Raw genomic sequence first — 17,121 nt, 5'->3', positions numbered from 1 at the left:
ATGCTGCTCTGAGGACCTCACTTTAAGAACCACTGCCCCAGAGATAGTGCACAGGAATTAGTAGCTGCTATTCTGTCAAGAAAGCCACAGACCACAGCTTGGCAGTAAGACAACACAGTGACGAAAACACCATCTGGGACTCACCCGGCAAAGGCCTTGGACACAGATATTGCTGGTGTTCTCACCACAAGGAGTACCATCTATCACTTTGTCTCGGAGCTGATAGTAGACTGTGCTTCCTACCACTCTGCAGAACAACCTGCATCGGTCTTTCAACAAGACTAGAAAGGAGAAACACAATGCAGTGTGACTTTCATGCTGTACAGACACTGGCCTGCCAACCATGGGCACCACCCCCAAACACTTACTTCCACTGTACTTAGGCACCCAGCGCACATTTGGAGGTAGACCGTTGATATTAAAATGCTTCCCATCAAACTGAGAACACTGTTCCTCTCGGAAATCTCGTATCTGCTTGAAACATGGCTCTGTGTTGCAAGACTTAAATTTCATTCTATTCCCTATACAGTACTTTCCACCATTTTTTGGCCTGAGGAAAGGTAAAGAACACATACACTGTATTATAATGTATTTCTCACACATCACTCTCTCATCTGTGGAGTCCTGTCTTCCAGGGAGGTAAATTTGAAGTAGCTGGTAACAGAAAACAGGAGAAGGGCTCTAAAATCTGGGTTTGCATTCTGGTTTCAACATCATTAAGTGCCTAACCTTGAGCAAGTCAGTTAACCTGGAGCCTCAGTCCTTCCCATCTGTAAAATGAGAAGGTGCTGTTTGGTAAGGCTGTTGTGAGGATAAAGTACTAAAGTGTATAACTTAAAATATGAAATACAAAGCCTGGAATCTATTAGCACATTTTCTCTCCTTTCTCCCAAGCATTCACAGTCCTTTGATTTAAAAAATGTAGAATGTGAAAGGTACACGTGAGTAGTTAAAATGTCCCATCTACCTTTCCTACTGATGTTCTCATGGGAAACGATCCTAAATCTTTGCATTTCACTTCCATTCATTGTCTCCCTCCTCTGTCCCCACCAATAACCATGATTTTTGTTTGTTTTACAAATAAGATGGAATAAAGTGAATGAATTTGCCTGTATTTTGACTAAGTTAATAGGAGAAGCAGGAGAGAGCATATTGGCTTCATTACCTTTTGTGTGACAAGAGAATGGGGTATGTCTTATAAAGTATCACAGTGCAAATTTAATTTCTGCATGCAGTCTGTACATGTATTTTCCAGATGAGACTGAGAGAGTATATTATACAACACCTCTCCCAGCAGTCAATGGCTTGCCAAATTCATCATGGAAACTGGAAGATCACAGAATCATAGGAAGTCTGGCTCACCCACCCAAGGCTGGAGCAGCTCAGATTTCACTGCTATCTTAGGACACCTCTCCAACCTTCGCACCTTTCTTCTTGGGATCATTCCTTTCAGAGTGATTTGGACTATAAAGAAATGGTTTTTTTTTTTTTTTTTTTTTTTGTTTGTTTGTTTTGTTAAACCAGGCCTTGGGGGAATGGGAAATGTATCCAAACCCACACAGTACAAAACAAGATGCAGCCTAGCAGAGCTTCTGCTTCCATTCTTGGCTCTATCCTCACTGTGGGATCTTAGACAATGTTCTTAGTCTTCCTGCACTTCAGTTCTCTCTTTCTCTAAAATAAGTGCACAGAGTAGATGCCTGAAATGTTAACTACTATGATATTATATGAGTACTCCCATTCTAACCTGATCAAATTCAACAGTTTGCTTGTTCTGAGTACCAAGTCTGAGCTGCAACATGGTTTTCATGGTGAGGCAAGACTCAGTGCTCCTGCAGAGTGCCCAAGTCTCAGGAAGAGCCACCTGGCCATGACACTGTCATAAACGTGTTCCCTTGATCAGAGATTTGTAGAGTAAGGTAAGAGCATAAGCTATGCAGTTATAAGCTGGGCACTTTTGTATAAGCTCCCTGGCCTCTCTGAGCTCTGTTCTGCACACGTAAAGCAGAGATGATACTGGCCCTTGAAAGGCTAGTTATGTATCTGAGTCTGGTAAATATTTATCACGAAGAAGACTGCATCTAGTGATGCAAAATGGCACATAACCCAGAAGTATCTGTCTAATTGTTTTCCCATTAAACAGTTAGGCCCATAGCTTTATATCTGCATTGTGCATTTGAATAGCCAAAACTCATTCGTGTTTTGCCCAAAAGAAAAGCAGAAGTAATTTAATACCAAGCAAGAGGAAGTTCAGAGAAGTTAAGTACTTTGCCCAAGGTCACACAGGTAATAAAAAAGCAGAGACAGGACTGTACGTCAGGTTTCCTAGGTTCTTTCTCTATGCTCCTTCTGCTACATTATCCAAGAGCTATGGTCCATAATCTTTTATTTTTCTCTTTTCATGCCATTTAGAGATACATATGGCCTTGGTTTTCTGGATACTAAGCTCTTCTCTCAGTACAGAGGCACCCAGTCTCATGCATAAAATATCAATTACATATGGATAATAGATCAAGCCCACACAGCTGTTCAGGTGAAACTTGTTTTAAATGTGCTGCAAGGAATATCCCCTTCAACTTTTCCTCAAATTGAAATGATCTTTGTGAATCTTTTTAAACAGCCCAACTAACTATGGTAGAGTGTTCATTTATTTATTACTTGAAAATTATTCACATTTCTTTCTCTTTGAAAATAAATTTTTTTAAAGTTCTTTTTTTTCTTTTGGTTTTGTTGCATAATGAGTCTTAGCTGACTTCTGCAATTGACCAAATGCAGCAGTGCTTTGGGCAGCAAATAGTTAATGCTTGTTGGTGGCTTTCCTGCAGATAGTGCTGCTTTCCACTTTTGCTTGCTTTGACTCAAATGGCAAATAGCATTGAGTGACTTATTTTTATAAATGACTTTTTAAATAAAAAGCACATAGAGAGCACTCTATGTGAAAGGCCATATTTCTGAGGGTTACAAAGATGGACCTAAAAACTGAGGGTTTGAATCCCAGCCCTGCCTGTTAACAACAGTGCAATCTTAGGCAGCTTGCTTCATCTCTTTAAGCTTGTCCTCCTATCTGTAAAAGGGAGATGATGCTAATAATGTCTACTTCATAGGGCTGAGTGAGGGCTAACTGGGTTAATACATTCAGAGCACTTGAACAAGACCTGCCACACAGTAAATATTTAGCTATTACAAGAGTCTGTAAAATGATTTAAAATTTGAGATACATAATAATTATGCCAAATTCAAATTTCAGTGTTTATAAATAAAGTTTTATTGGAACACAGCCACTCCTACTTTTCACATATTGTCTATGTATGTTTCTTACTATATCAGCAAGGCTGAATAGTTGGGACAGAGAGCCTATGATCCTCAGAGTCTAAAATACTTTTGAAATATTTTACAGAAAAAGTATTTGTTTATGAAAAAAGTTTTCTGACCCCTGAGCTATTCTTTTGATTGTGCATGGACATGTTTTGAGGTAGGTAGTAGCATTCTTGTTTCTGATACTTTGCTGGAACGGGGCTCAGAAATGTTAAGTATTCTGGCAAGGTCACATGCCAATTAAGTGAGATGCACTGGCTGAGGCCAACCCCGGTCTCCCTGACCTTTCACTCATGATCCGGCCTCTCTGCTATGCTGCCTCTCTTGAAACAGGGCTCTTTCCATATCAAAACTCCTTCATTGATCTTATTTGCTTTTTATAAAAAAGGCAGATTATATGTGATTAATAAATGTAAATTTGCCTTTTTGAAATATATGGCTTATCTTACATCCTAGCCAATATAATCTCTGCCTGATTGGCATGTACTGTGTAATGGGGAAGGCTTTAGCCAATTTAACTTACCTTTCAGTATGGAAAAAATTCATTTTACACTTTAGTAATTTAACTGGTTAGGTGTACTTTTTCCATGTGGGAAACTATTAAAAATTATAGGAAATGCAACTGGAAAAATATTAACTACATTTTTCATCTACTAAGATCTTTTTAAAAATATTCCATGTCAAATAGGGATGGAAAGGATTTAGGAAATTGCCAGATTAATTATTATGAAAGTAACTATATTTAGCACAGCCAAGCTGAATATTTCAAGCACAACCATGCCTATCCATACATACAAAGAAAATTTGCAATGCTTCATGGCCAAAGATGAAGAAATTTTTGCAAAGATCATCACAAGTGTATTCTACCATCAAGAAAAGCTAATCTTTAGTCTGCAAATGGGTTTGAACAGAATCTCAGCTTCTATGTTTACTTACAATGGGTTAGGGCAGGTGGTTTAGGGCCAACACATGGAAGAAATTTCTGATGATACAACAGGCAGCCCCAGAAGGTAGAGTATTTTCTAATCTTGGAGAATTTTAAGGGAAAGCCAAATGGCCAACTACAGAGTATGCTGAAAAGCTATTCAAGGATTAGATGGGATGAGACAGGAAACTGTTAGTCATCACTGATGGTCCTGCCAGATGCAGCAGTCTATGGAAATCGATATTAATTCATTAGTTAATGGCTCTTTCACTGTAGCCAATTTGCTACATTTTCAAATAAGTTCATCCCACTCAGTACTCCAAAAAAAAAACAAAACAAAAAAACCTTTCCTTCAATTCTTTACAGCCAAATGAGAGATTTGTTTTCTTAGATGAAATAGACAAATGTCTACATTTTTTTATGTAAGATTTCATCAGCAGTTGCTATAGTGAAAGTCTAAATGAGAAATATCCAGTTCACAATTGTGTCTATTCTCAAATCTATGAATTTGTTATTATTTTTAAATTTAACCTACTTATTAGTTGAAAAGCAGAACAGGACTAGAAAAGGGAACTACTTTGACTTTCCTAAAGAATTGGCTTGATTTTTTTATTTCAATGGACAGTTACAATTTCATAAACCATTTTTTTCCAGTCATCAGGAAGCTCAGGGCCAAATGCTGAGCACAAATAACAAGTATGGGCCCACTGGCCTGAGAATGCACCTTCTAGTTTCAGGCCTTGTTCTTTTTTTTTTCTTTCCAATTGTTCTATTACAGTTGTTCCATTTTCCCCACATTGCTCTTCCTTGCCTCGCCCACCTCCCCTCTCTTTTACAGTCAATGCCCACTCTCTTGTCCATGTCCATGGGTTATTTATATTAGTTCCTTGACTAGACTCTTCCCCCCACCCCCACCCCCCGTTTTCCCTGCTTCTCCCCCTCCCCCTCCCTCCACCCCACTGGTCATTGCCAGTCTGTTCCTTGTTTCCATGCCTCTGCTTCTATTTTGGTCATTTGTTAATTTCATTTATTAGGTTCCTGTGTTAGGTGAGATCATATGGTATTTTTCTTTTGCTGCCTGGCTTATTTCACTAAGCATGATACTCTCCAGTTCCATCCATGCTGTCGCAAAAGGTACGAGTTCCTTCTTTCTTTTTGCTACATAGTACTCCATTGTGTAAATGTACCACAGTTTTTTGATCCACTCATCCACTGATGGGCACTTAGGCTGTTTCCAGCATTTGACTATTGTAAATAGAACTGCTATGAACACAGGGGAGCATAGGTTCTTTTGAATTGGTGTTTCAAAATTCTTCGAGGATAATCAGAAGAATAATAATCCGAAGCAGTGGAATTGCTGGATCAAAAGGCAGATCAATTTTTTGTTTTTTGAGGAAATTCCATCCTGTTTTCCATAGTGACTGCACGAGTCTGCATTCCCACCAACAGTGCACTAGGGTTTCTTTATTCCACATCCTTGCCAACAGTTGTTGTTTGTGGATTTGTTAATGATAGCCATTCCAACTGGTGTGAGGTTGTATCCCATTGTGGTTTTAGTTTGCATCTCTCTGATGGCTAGTGATGTTGAGCATTCTTTCATGTCCCTATGGGCTCTCTGTATATCCTCCTTGGAGAAGTATTTGTTCAGGTCCTTTACCCATTTTTTAATTGGATTGTCTGTCTTCTTGGTGTTGAGTCATATAATTTCTTTATATATTTTGGAGATCAATCCCTTGTCTGAGGTATCATTGGCAAATATGTTTTCTCATGTGGCTGCTTCCCTTTTCATCTTGCTGATGTTTTCTTTCGCTGAGCAGAAACTTTTTAGTTTTATGCAGTCTAATTTCTTAATTCTTTCCTTTATTTCCCTTGCCCTGGGAAATATATCAGCAAAAATATTGCTGCGTGGGATGTCTGAGATTTAACTGCCTATATTTTCCTCTATGACTTTTATGGTGTCATGTCTTACACTGAAGTCTTTTATCCATCTTAAGTTTATTCTGGTGTGTGCTGTAAGTTGATGATCTAGTTTCATTTTTTTGTATGTCCCTGTCCAGTTCTCCCAACACCATTTGTTGGAGAAGTTATTTTCACTCCATTTTATGCTCCTTCCACCTTTATCAGATATCAATTGACCATAGAGACCTGGGTTTATTTCTGGGCTCTCTATTCTGTTCCATTGATCTATATGTCTGTTCTTATGCCAGTACCAGACTGTTTTGATTACCGTGGCCTTGTAGTATAGTTTGATATCAGGTATTGTGATTCTTTCTACTTTGTTCTTCTTTCTCAAGTTTGCTGAGGCTATTTGGGGTCATTTTTGGTTCCATATAAAATTTTGAACTATTTGTTCTAGGTCTGTGAAATATGTCATTTATATTTTAATAGGGATTGTGCTGAATCTGTAAATTGCTTTGGATAGTATGGACATTTTAATGATGTTAATTTTTCTCATCCATGAACATGGTATATGCTTCCATTTATTTGCATCTTCCTGAATTTCTTTCTTCAGTATTCTGTAGTTTTTTGAGTACAGGTCTTTTGCCTCCTTGGTTAAGTTTATTGTAAGTACTTTATTTTTCTTGTTGCTATAGTAAATGGGATTTTTTTTTCTAGTTTCTGTCTCTGGTATTTTATTGTTGGTGTATAGAAATGCCTTCAGTTTCTGAATATTGACTTTGTACCCTGCTATTTTGCCAAATTCACTTATTAGGTTGAGTAGTATTTTGGTGTAGTCTATAGGGTTTTCTATGTACATTATCATGTCATCTGCAAATAATTACAAGTTTACTTCCTCCTTTCCAACTTGGATGCCTTTTATTTCTTTTTCTTGTCTGATCACTGTGGCTAGAACTCCCAAAACTAAGTTGAATAGAAGTGGAGAGAGTGGACATTCTTGTCTTGTTCCTGATCTTAGGGGGAAAGCTTTTAATTTTTGCCCATTATGATGTTGATGGCTGGTTTCTTATATAGGGCCTTTATTATGTTGATGTATGCTCCCTGTATTCCAAGTTGGCTGAGAATTTTTATCTTAAATGGGTGCTGAACTTTATAAAATGCTTTTTCAGCATCTGTTGATATGATGTTGTGATTTTTATCTTTCATTTTGTTTATGTGGTGTATTACATTTATTGATTTGAGAATATTAAACCATCCTTGCATCCCTGGGATGAATCCCACTTGATCGTGGTGTATGATCTTTTAATGTATTGCTGGATCTGGTTTGCCAATATTTTTTTGAGGATTTTAGCATCTATGTTCATCACCAATATTGGCCTACAGTTTTCTTTCTTTGTTGTGTCTTGACCTGGTTTTGAAATTAGGGTAATACTGACTTTATAGAAAGAGTTTGGGAGTTATCCCTCTTCTTGGATTTTCTGAAATAGTTTGAAAAGGATAGGAGTTAGTTCTTCCCTAAATGTTTTGTAAAATTTGCCTGCGAAGCCATCTGGCCCAGGGCTTTTGGGTGCCAGGAATTTTTTGATTACTACTTCAATTTCACTAGTTGTTATTGGTTTATTCAGGCTTTCTGCTTCTGCTTCTTCTTGATTCAGTTTGGAAAGATTATATGTTTCCAGAAATTTATCCATTGCACCGAGGTTGTCAAATTCTTTGTCATATAGTTGTTCATAGTAATTTCTTATAATCCTTTGAATTTTGTGGTATCTGTTGTGATTTCTCCTCTATTGTTTCAGATTTTATTTGGGTCTTTTCTCTTTTTTTCTTGATGAGTCTGGTTAAAGGCTTGTTGATTTTGTTTATCTTTTCAAAGAAACAGATCTGAGTTTTATCAATCCTTTGAATTGCTCTTTTAGTCTCTGTATCATTCAAGTCTGTTCTTATCTTGATGATTTCCTTCCTTCTACTTGCTCTGGGATTTGTTGTTTTTCCTCTAGGCCTTGTAGATGTAGGGTTAGGTTATTTATTTGAGATTTTTCTATCCTTTTTAAGTAGGCCTGTATTGCTATGAACTTCACTCTCAGAACTGCCTTTGCTGTGTCCCATAGGTTTTGGGCTATTGTGTATTCATTTTCATTTGTTTCCAGATACTTTTTGATTTCTTCCTTGATCCCATTGTTAACCCATTCATTATTTAATAGCATGTTATTCAATCTCCATGAATTTGAATGTTTTTGAGTTTTTTCCTTGAGGTTGATTTCAGTTTTAAGCCTTTGAGATATGAGAAGATGTTTGATGAAATTTCAATTTTCTTGAATTTGTTGGGGCTTGTTTTGTGTCCTACTATGTGATCTATCTTTGAAAATGCTCTATGTGCATATGAAAAGAATGTATATTTTGCTTCCTTGCGCTGAAAAGTTCTGTATATATCATTTAAGTCTATTTGAACTAGAGTGTTGTTCAGTGCCACAATATCCCTGGTCTTTCTTTTCTTGGTAGATCTGTCTACTTTTGACAATGGGGTGTTAAAGTTCCCTACTATGAAAGTGTTGCTGTCAGTATCCTTCTTGAAGTCCTCAAAGATTTTCTGAATATATTTGGGCGCTCTCTGTTTCTTCATATTCTCTCTTTTTTTTTTTTTTTTTGGTTTTTCAATTACAGTTGTCCCCTTTTCCCCTAATTTCTCTCCCCCACCCAACCCACCCCCTCTCCCGCAATCATATCCCTCCCCGTTGTCCATGTCCATGGGTCTTTTATACGGGTTCTTTGACTAATCCCTTCCCTTACTTATCCCCCTTCTCTCCCTCTCCCCTCCCCCCTATTGACTGCTATTCTGCTCTTTGTTCTATTTAGTTCCTTTGTTTGTGTTGTTCTTTAGTTTCCTGTATTAGGTGATATCATATGGTATTTTTCTTTCTTTGCCTGGCTTATTTCACTAAGCATAATTCTCTCTAGTTCCGGATGGCTTCACAGGCGAATTCTACAAAACATTCAGGGAAGAACTAACTCCTATCCTCCTCACACTGTTCCAAAAAATCCAAGAAGAGGGGAAAATCCCAAACTCTTTCTATGAAGCCAGTATTATCCTAATCCCCAAACCAGGTCAAGACACAACAAAGAAAGAAGACTACAGGCCAATATCACTGATGAACATCGATGCTAAAATCCTCAATAAAATATTGGCAAACAGGATCCAGCAATACATCAAAAAGATCATACATCATGATCAAGTGGGCTTCATTCCAGGGATGCAGGGATGGTTTAATATTCGCAAATCAATAAATATAATACATCACCTAAACAAAATGAAACACAAAAATCACATGATCATTTCAATAGATGCAGAAAAAGCATTTGATAAAGTACAACACCCATTTATGATGAAAACACTCAACAAAATGGGAATAAAGGGAGCATATCTTAACATAATTAAGGCTATATATGAGAAGCCTGAGGCCAACATCATACTCAATGGACAAAAACTGAAAGCATTCCCCCTGAACTCAGGAACTAGACAAGGTTGTCCACTCTCTCCACTCCTTTTCAACATAGTGTTGGAAGTCCTAGCCACAGCAATCAGACAAGAAAAAGAAATAAAAGGCATCCAAATTGGGAAAGAGGAAGTAAAACTTTCATTATATGCAGATGACATGATAGTATACCTAGAAAATCCTATAAACTCCACTAAAAGACTACTCGATATAATAAGTGAATTTGGCAAAATCGCAGGGTACAAAATAAATATACAGAAATCTAAGGCATTTCTGTACACCAACAATAAAATAGAAGAGACAGAGACAAAAAAGAAAATACCATTGTTTCTTCATATTCTTAAAGCAGACCCTTTAGCATCTCTTGCAAAGCTGATTTGGTGGAGATAAATTTTTTAGCCTCTTTTTGTCTCGGAAACTCCTTATTTCACCTTTCATTTTGAATGAGAGCCTTGCTGAGTAGAGTAGTCTTGGTTGTAGGCCTTTGTTTTTCATTGCTTGGAATATTTTTTGTCATTCCCTCTGGTTTGTAGTGTTTCTGTTGAAAACTTGATGATAGCCTTATCGAAGTTCCCTTGGATATTATTAGCTGTTTCTCTCTTGCTTTTAGGATTCTCTCTGTCTTTGAGTTTTGCCATTTTAATTATGATGTGTCTTGGAGTGGGCTTGTTTGGATTCATCTTCATTGAGACCCTCTGTGCTTTCTGGACTTGCGTGACTTTTTCTCTCATCAAGTTAGGGAAGTTTTCTGTCATTACTTCTTCAAACAGGTTTTCTATCCCTTGCTCCTATTCTTCTCCTTCTGATATTCCTATGATATGAATATTACTACGTTTCATGTTGTCCTGCAGCTCTCTTAAAACTTCGTCATTCTTTTTCAGTCTTTTTTCATTTTGTTGCACTGTCTGGGAATTTTTTTCTACGTTGCCTTCCAGCTCACTGATCCAATCTTCTGCTTCATTTAGCCTGCTTTTGATTCCTTCTACCACGTTCTTCAATTCAGAAATTGTGTTCTTCATTTCCTCTTGGCTCTTATTGATAGTTTCTATGTCCTTTTCAATGCTGGTGTAGTTCTCAGTAAGTTCCTTGTAGGTTCCCTGGAGTTTTTGGTAGTTCCCCTGGAATTCTTTGTAGCTTTTTTTGAACTTGAGGAGCTCACAGAGCTTTCTTATAACCATTATTTTGTATTCCATGTGAATAGTTTTCTTGCCTCTATTTCATTTAGCACTTTCTGGGGATTCCTCCTTTCCTTTTGATCAGAAGTTCTTCATCTCCCCATTTTTGTGACTCTTCTTGTTTGTTTCTGCTTCTAAGATTGATCTGCTTTGAATCCTTGTCTTTATAGTGTGACTTTCTGTGGTAGGAGACCTGTGTGATTCTGTGGTTCAATCTCCTTAATCTCCTGAACTTGATGTTCATGGGATGCCCTTTATGCCATTTATTTGAGCTGTCTGGTTGTACTTGGGTTTTTGTTTTCATTGTATTGCTCTTTGGTGGGTCCCTCCCTCCAGCTAGCTGACTCAAGAGTCACTCCTCCCACCACATTTTGTATACTGTTGTAGGTGTGCACTTTTTTACTTTCTGGTTCTGCCCCTGGTGATGTCAGATTGTGTCCCAGTCTGGGCCTAAGCAGCCCATTCCAGACTACCAGAGATCTACTGTCTTTGTCTCCTTTAGTTGTTAATCTATTTAATGTGTGATCAGCCATCAAGTTTAAGCACTGAGGGAGGGGCAGATTAATTCCTGTGCATGGAGCTATTGCTTCCCCTCAGGCTGACGTTACTTGGAGGGGAGTGGTTTGCCTGCAATAAGGAGAATGAGTCAACACTGGGACCCAGTCATCTGCTCCCTCAGTTCTCTTACAGTCACCACCCTAAACTCTCCTTAAGCGTCTCTAGTCCACTCTGCCCTCCCTCTGCTGGAGCCCAGGGTAAGTGGGTTCCAATGTATCATATTTTTGAACTCTCTGTCTCCAGCCATTTCTCTTAGGCCAGCAAGAAACCCCATGGCTTTTCGCTTTTCACAGTTGGATGCTATTTTACTCTCCGCTCTGTTGCGGTAGGCTGGGAAGCCCACTTGGGGATTTAGACCCCACCCTTCTCAGGGGAAATTCCCGGCTTGAGATGTTTCTCTGTTCCTTCAGCTGCCCCCTGTATGGAGGCGGATTTCATGGTGGGCGCACCGGGCATGTGCCCTGGGCCCCAACTTCTGAAGAGCCCTGCAAACCCCAACTTTACACTTTTTTCTAATGACACCAAGTTTGGTTTCATTACTACACTGTGTAAAATATGATTAACATGTATTTTTATTTTCCCTGTCTCTCTTTTTTTAAGGGGCCCAATATTTTCTTCTGTGCCCGGAGCCTCAACCAACCTCAATCCGTCTCTGCACCCGTGACTGCCCAGCCTGCCCTCTCGTGTCTCCGCACTTCCTACAAGTCATGTTGTGATGAAGTGGCTTATTCTGTCTGTTTATGATTATAAGACTTCTCTCCAGCTAGTATTCAGTTGTTTACTCCAGATGATTTATTCACAATTAAGTTGTAATTCCAGATTGATCCTGGGAGTAGGTTAGTGTAGCTTCCAGTACTCCTTTGCCATCTTTGATCTCTTGCTGGTCTTGTTCTGATACTCTGTTATGATTTGGTGGTTCTGATTTAAATTTTTACCCTATTACATATTTTTCATATTTGGTGAACATATAATTAATTGTCCCATTCAGGACACTTTGAGAATTAAAATAGGAGCTATTAAACTTCTCTAGAATGACAGATATAAACTGGACCTTTCTTACAAACCAGAAAAAATGCTCATTACCTGTAGGACATGGGTCAAAAATGGGACTAGAAAAATAAATAAAGCATTTAAAGACAACATATTAGGGCCCCACTGTCATGATAACATGTCTGTTGCACTGCACACAAATTGAGTGAAAATTTTTTTTTTACTAAAATTAGACATCATATGGTTTACACAGCTTGCTCATGGGTATAGCCCAATTCATGTGTGTGACAAGGCTACTTTTCTTTCAAGCTCCTATACTTTCAAGAAAAAAAGCCTAAAAATACAGCATAACGTGTCTGGATGCTAAATAAATATATTCTTGAATCACATGAATGCTGTGAAAAAATAAAAACAATCCAGAATTCTTATTAGAGACAACCTTGGATTCTAAAGGTGGAGCTCTACATTATACTCTCAGCCTCCTGAAACTGAGTAAAGTCAGGTTGCCTGGAGAGGGGGACCGCTCCCCTCAAACTGAGAATCAGGACAGCAACCACTTCCATATTCTACATAATGAACCATCTGCTCTGCGAATTTCTCTGAACAAGCTTTTAAACTGAGATCTGGATCTGCTTTTCTCTTTTCTGTGTCCCCTTCTCTCATCGAATTGACTTCACTTATGCCACTGTAACATCGCACACTGCTTCCTCAATTTGCAGGGACATCCCAAAGTGCAAATAACTTTGAGGCATTTTAACCGAAGTGATGTCAGTGCAGACACTCAACTAAGTAGATTGTATCATTTTAAAACCTCCCATAGCAAACAGCAAGCACAAGGACCTCTAACTGAAGTCTTTAATGATTGGTCCCTAACTTCTAAATATGAAGATCATCATTTTATTTTGAAGCCCAAGATCCTTTCCCACTGAGATCTTTACATGGGGTGATTTTCTCTGGCCCATCCCAATTATGGAGTGATTTACCTCACTCAAGTTTCCATAGCACTTCTAGAATTATTCTAATACTTAAAGGAGAAGAGAAGAGAAAAAAAAGAAAAAATAGCAAATACTTCTTTTGAATACAACATTATTGAGTCAAAATTTCAGAAGTGCCTACTATTTGCAATATCCTTACCCTCATAATAATATAGCTTACAATAATACTAATTTGGCTCAATGTAACCACCTAATAGTTAGTAATTTTTTAAAAATTCATGTTTGCTGTTAGCTTCAAATATTTTAAAATTCCAACAATGCAAGTAACTAGGAAATATACTTGATTTTAAAGCAATTTGTAGAACACTATATGTAGTGTGATCCTTATTCTGTGTGATACTTATTTCATATAACACATGTTACATCTACAGTCCTTTTTGAAATTTCAGAAGAATATACATAAAATTGTCTTTTGGCAGTTATTTCTTGTGGGGATGACTGGGGGTTAGAAATAACAATAATAGGAATTTTTTATATTATATACATTTGAGTTTTTTAAAACACGTACTATTTTTAATACCATTATTTAAAACTTCATACTAAATATAGGAAAATCTAATGTTAATTAGCTTATATGCATAGCTATAAAACAGAGTCTATATCTCATAGCTCTTCAGTTGTCTTCTAAAGAGACCACTAATATGTGAATGTGAACTAAATGTTGGGGTGTAAACAATAATATATTAAAATAAATTGATCATCATCTGTGATGTGTACTACAGAGTATTTATTTAGACCAGGGCTTGTAACAATGGCCTACAGTTATGTTCTCTTTTGGTTCACACAACTCAGATAGTTCTTATAAAATATTTGGAAGCTTTGTCAATAGTAGGTCTTTTTCCTACCTGTGAACAATCAGCTAGATCTGAGGAGCACCCTGCATTCGATCTCCACAATTCTGCTATGCAATCATATTGTACTGAACCAGCCCACTCTCTTACTTTACTTGCATGTCTCTCTCTATAATCCAGTCTGCTATCCTTATCGCAGGCTATTAAATTAGTATTGCTGGGAAAAATCATTTTATATCATCCCAAAGTAGCTGATTCTTAAAAATGGTTGTTGCTTTATACATCTAAAAACTGCCCCTAACCTGTGAAGACTTCTTGGGATCCCCAGCCTATATTGGTTCAGTGGCAATAATATCATGTATCATATTCTATTCCTTTCCATTTGATACATCTTATAGCCACACAAAATTGGATGTCATTTCTCAAAACGAAGATAGCAGTTTTTAACACCTACTTGTAAACAGCTTCCCCAGCAGACATAGGTCTACCACAATAGATGTTGGGGGAAAAACCATGGCTTTATTTGAACATGCAGTCTTAACAAGGTTAGGCTGCTCACATAACAAGAATTATCCTGATGAGCAGGATGCTCCCAAACTATAAAGTGTCAAGTTGTGCAATAGAGACCTCAGGTGTCTCATCTGCAAAACAACCGGATTGATTCAAAAAGTAATTCCTGGCTTGGGATCCCAGGTCCCTTACGATCCGCCAATGGTGTCTTGCAGGCTGTGCACCCTTTTCAGCATTTCAGAAGTTAACTGGAAAGGGTGTGTTTGTCTATAGTCTGGATGGAAATGACCAATCTCTTTGCTTCCTCATGAAAAAATTTATCTGTTAGCTTTATTAGCATGCTATCCTAAGTTCCGGGGGGTAGGGGGACAGTGAGGTATGTCTGATGCTCAAAATTGTTAAACAGGCCAATCAACACATAAGCATCTACTGTTCAGTAGACAAAACTTTTAATAATAAAGGATCATGAGAGGAAAAAATAATACAGAAGGGAAGTGCCCAGGGATAGAGCTTGGACACCATTTGTTTCTGCAGCCCTAGAAGTCCACCCACTCTCTTAATCTGGAAAGAGCTCTTTATCTGCCTCCAGCTAAATTTTCCCTTTAGGCATTTTTCATTCCTGCTATCCCATTAATAATAGTGATGAGTTCTAGGACTTACTCTGGTCTGTTGCACTCCCGAACAGCAAGTTTGATGCCCCCTCCACACGTTCTTGAGCAGGTTCCAAAGGGAGTCCAACTTCCCCAGGATCCATCAGTCACGGGGCCCTCCATTTCTTTGGGAACACAAAATCCAAACTTGCAGTGCTGTATTTAATAAGGGGAACAATGAGGGAGAGCTCGGTGCTTGAGACAATGCAGGACTCACTGTCCTTTCAAATACACCCGATTCTAATTGGCTTCCATGTGCTGCTGTGACATGTTGCAATTTCATCATCCATATGAATAATGGATGATTAAGGGATATTATTCTCAAACTTTTGATTTTAGGCTGTCTTCATTTACAATTTGCTTGAACAAAACTGGCCAAAGAGAGGTCGGCTCCAGGCCATCAGGGTAATGCCAGTGGCCAGCTTCAAGGTGTTCAATTAGTTTACTTGAATAAATGAGGAGTGGAAATGGGCAGACTAGCTGCAGATAGAGCCAAAATGAGTTAGTGGATTTGCATAGCAAATCTCCATTAACTAGACTCAGAGATGTTGAGAGCCTGTTAAAATATAATGCTTTATTGCTTCCCATGGGTTTGAAGACCCAATTTCAATTAAACAGGATAGAAAAAAAGCTAGTTATAGGATTCCTGTATACTCACTCCACCAAGGCACAAGGACAACACTAAAGCAAAATGGACACACTACACAGAGTCCTAAACTTTTTTGCTTTTTTGCTACTGATGGTTTCATATTCTCCAGCTTAGAGCAGGAAGAAGGCCATGATATGTACAATGAAATAAAGAATAAAAGTCCTCAGCAGGACAAGGGAGTCAAGAAGCCCATTTCAGCCCTCTGCCATTGTTGAGTGTGAAGCTCTGACACAAAGCCGAGGTCACTGAGGACAAAAGGAAGAATGGCAGCTGTGGTGGCAGGAGGGTGACGCCCCGCAGCTCACTCAGATCTCCAAGCACAGCTAGTGGCTCTGTCATGATTTATCCACAGAGAGGACAGAGGTGTGGAGCCACAAAGGCTGGCAGGGAGGTATATGAGGGGGAAAGTGGAAAAATAAGAGGCAAGTGAAGGTCCCAGTCTGAATGGTCAGTCCCAGGAAAGGCTTGGTGAAAAATTATTTAAAGAATACAATTAAACTTTCTCTGTTATGCTGCACCTTCTCCCTTGTAATTGTCCTTCTAAAGTTTCTAAGGACACATCCCTTTCCCTGGGCTGCTTGGTTGAGGCTTAAAAAGTTCTGCTGCATCCAAAGAATTCTGGGCAACTCCATGCCAAGAAATGTGGGCAGAGGCAGAGGTGACCACATCACTCCCTGAAATCCCTGTATGCTTGTCTCTTCAACATTCCTGAACATTTCTTAGAACATATGCACAGAAAGATAAATGAGAGAAGCAGCTTGGTCTAAAGCAGTGGTTCTCAACCTTCCTAATGCTGTGACCCTTTAATACAGTTCCTCATGTTGTGGTGACCCCCAACCATAAAATTATTTTCATTGCTACTTCATAACTGTAATTTTGCTACTGTTATGAATCATAATGTAAATATCTGATATGCAGGATGTATTTTCATTGTTACAAATTGAACATAATTAAAGCATAGTGATTAATCACAAAAACAATATGTACTTATATATGTGTTTTCTGATGGTCTTAGGCGACCCCTGTGAAAGGGTTGTTCGACCCCCAAAGGGGTCACGATCCAAAGGTTGAGAACTGCTGGTCTAGAGCACCACTACCCAATAAGAATGTAACTGGAGTCATTTATTTAAACAAGTTAAAAAATTTCTAGAAGCCACATTAAAACAAGTAAAA

At 38.3% G+C, this 17,121-nt stretch overlaps 1 protein-coding gene across 1 annotated transcript in view; it reads right to left on the bottom strand.

Moving 5' to 3' along the window:
- Positions 1–17,121, bottom strand: part of ADAMTS9 (ADAM metallopeptidase with thrombospondin type 1 motif 9) — a 184,945-nt gene that overhangs the window by 118,373 nt on the left and 49,451 nt on the right. The window contains exons 12-14 of the mRNA XM_090283884.1: positions 15,310–15,455; positions 369–550; positions 145–281 (exon numbers count right to left, since the gene is read on the bottom strand). Coding sequence (XP_090140010.1) covers positions 145–281; positions 369–550; positions 15,310–15,455 — 465 coding nt within the window. The remainder of the gene's footprint in view (positions 1–144; positions 282–368; positions 551–15,309; positions 15,456–17,121) is intronic.

Source organism: Furipterus horrens, unplaced genomic scaffold, assembly GCF_987537825.1.
Source record: "Furipterus horrens unplaced genomic scaffold, mFurHor1.1.pri manual_scaffold_7, whole genome shotgun sequence".
Classification (NCBI taxonomy): domain Eukaryota; kingdom Metazoa; phylum Chordata; class Mammalia; order Chiroptera; family Furipteridae; genus Furipterus; species Furipterus horrens.
The sequence above is the reverse complement of the archived record's forward strand: the minus strand, read 5'-3'. Positions and strand labels throughout refer to the sequence as shown.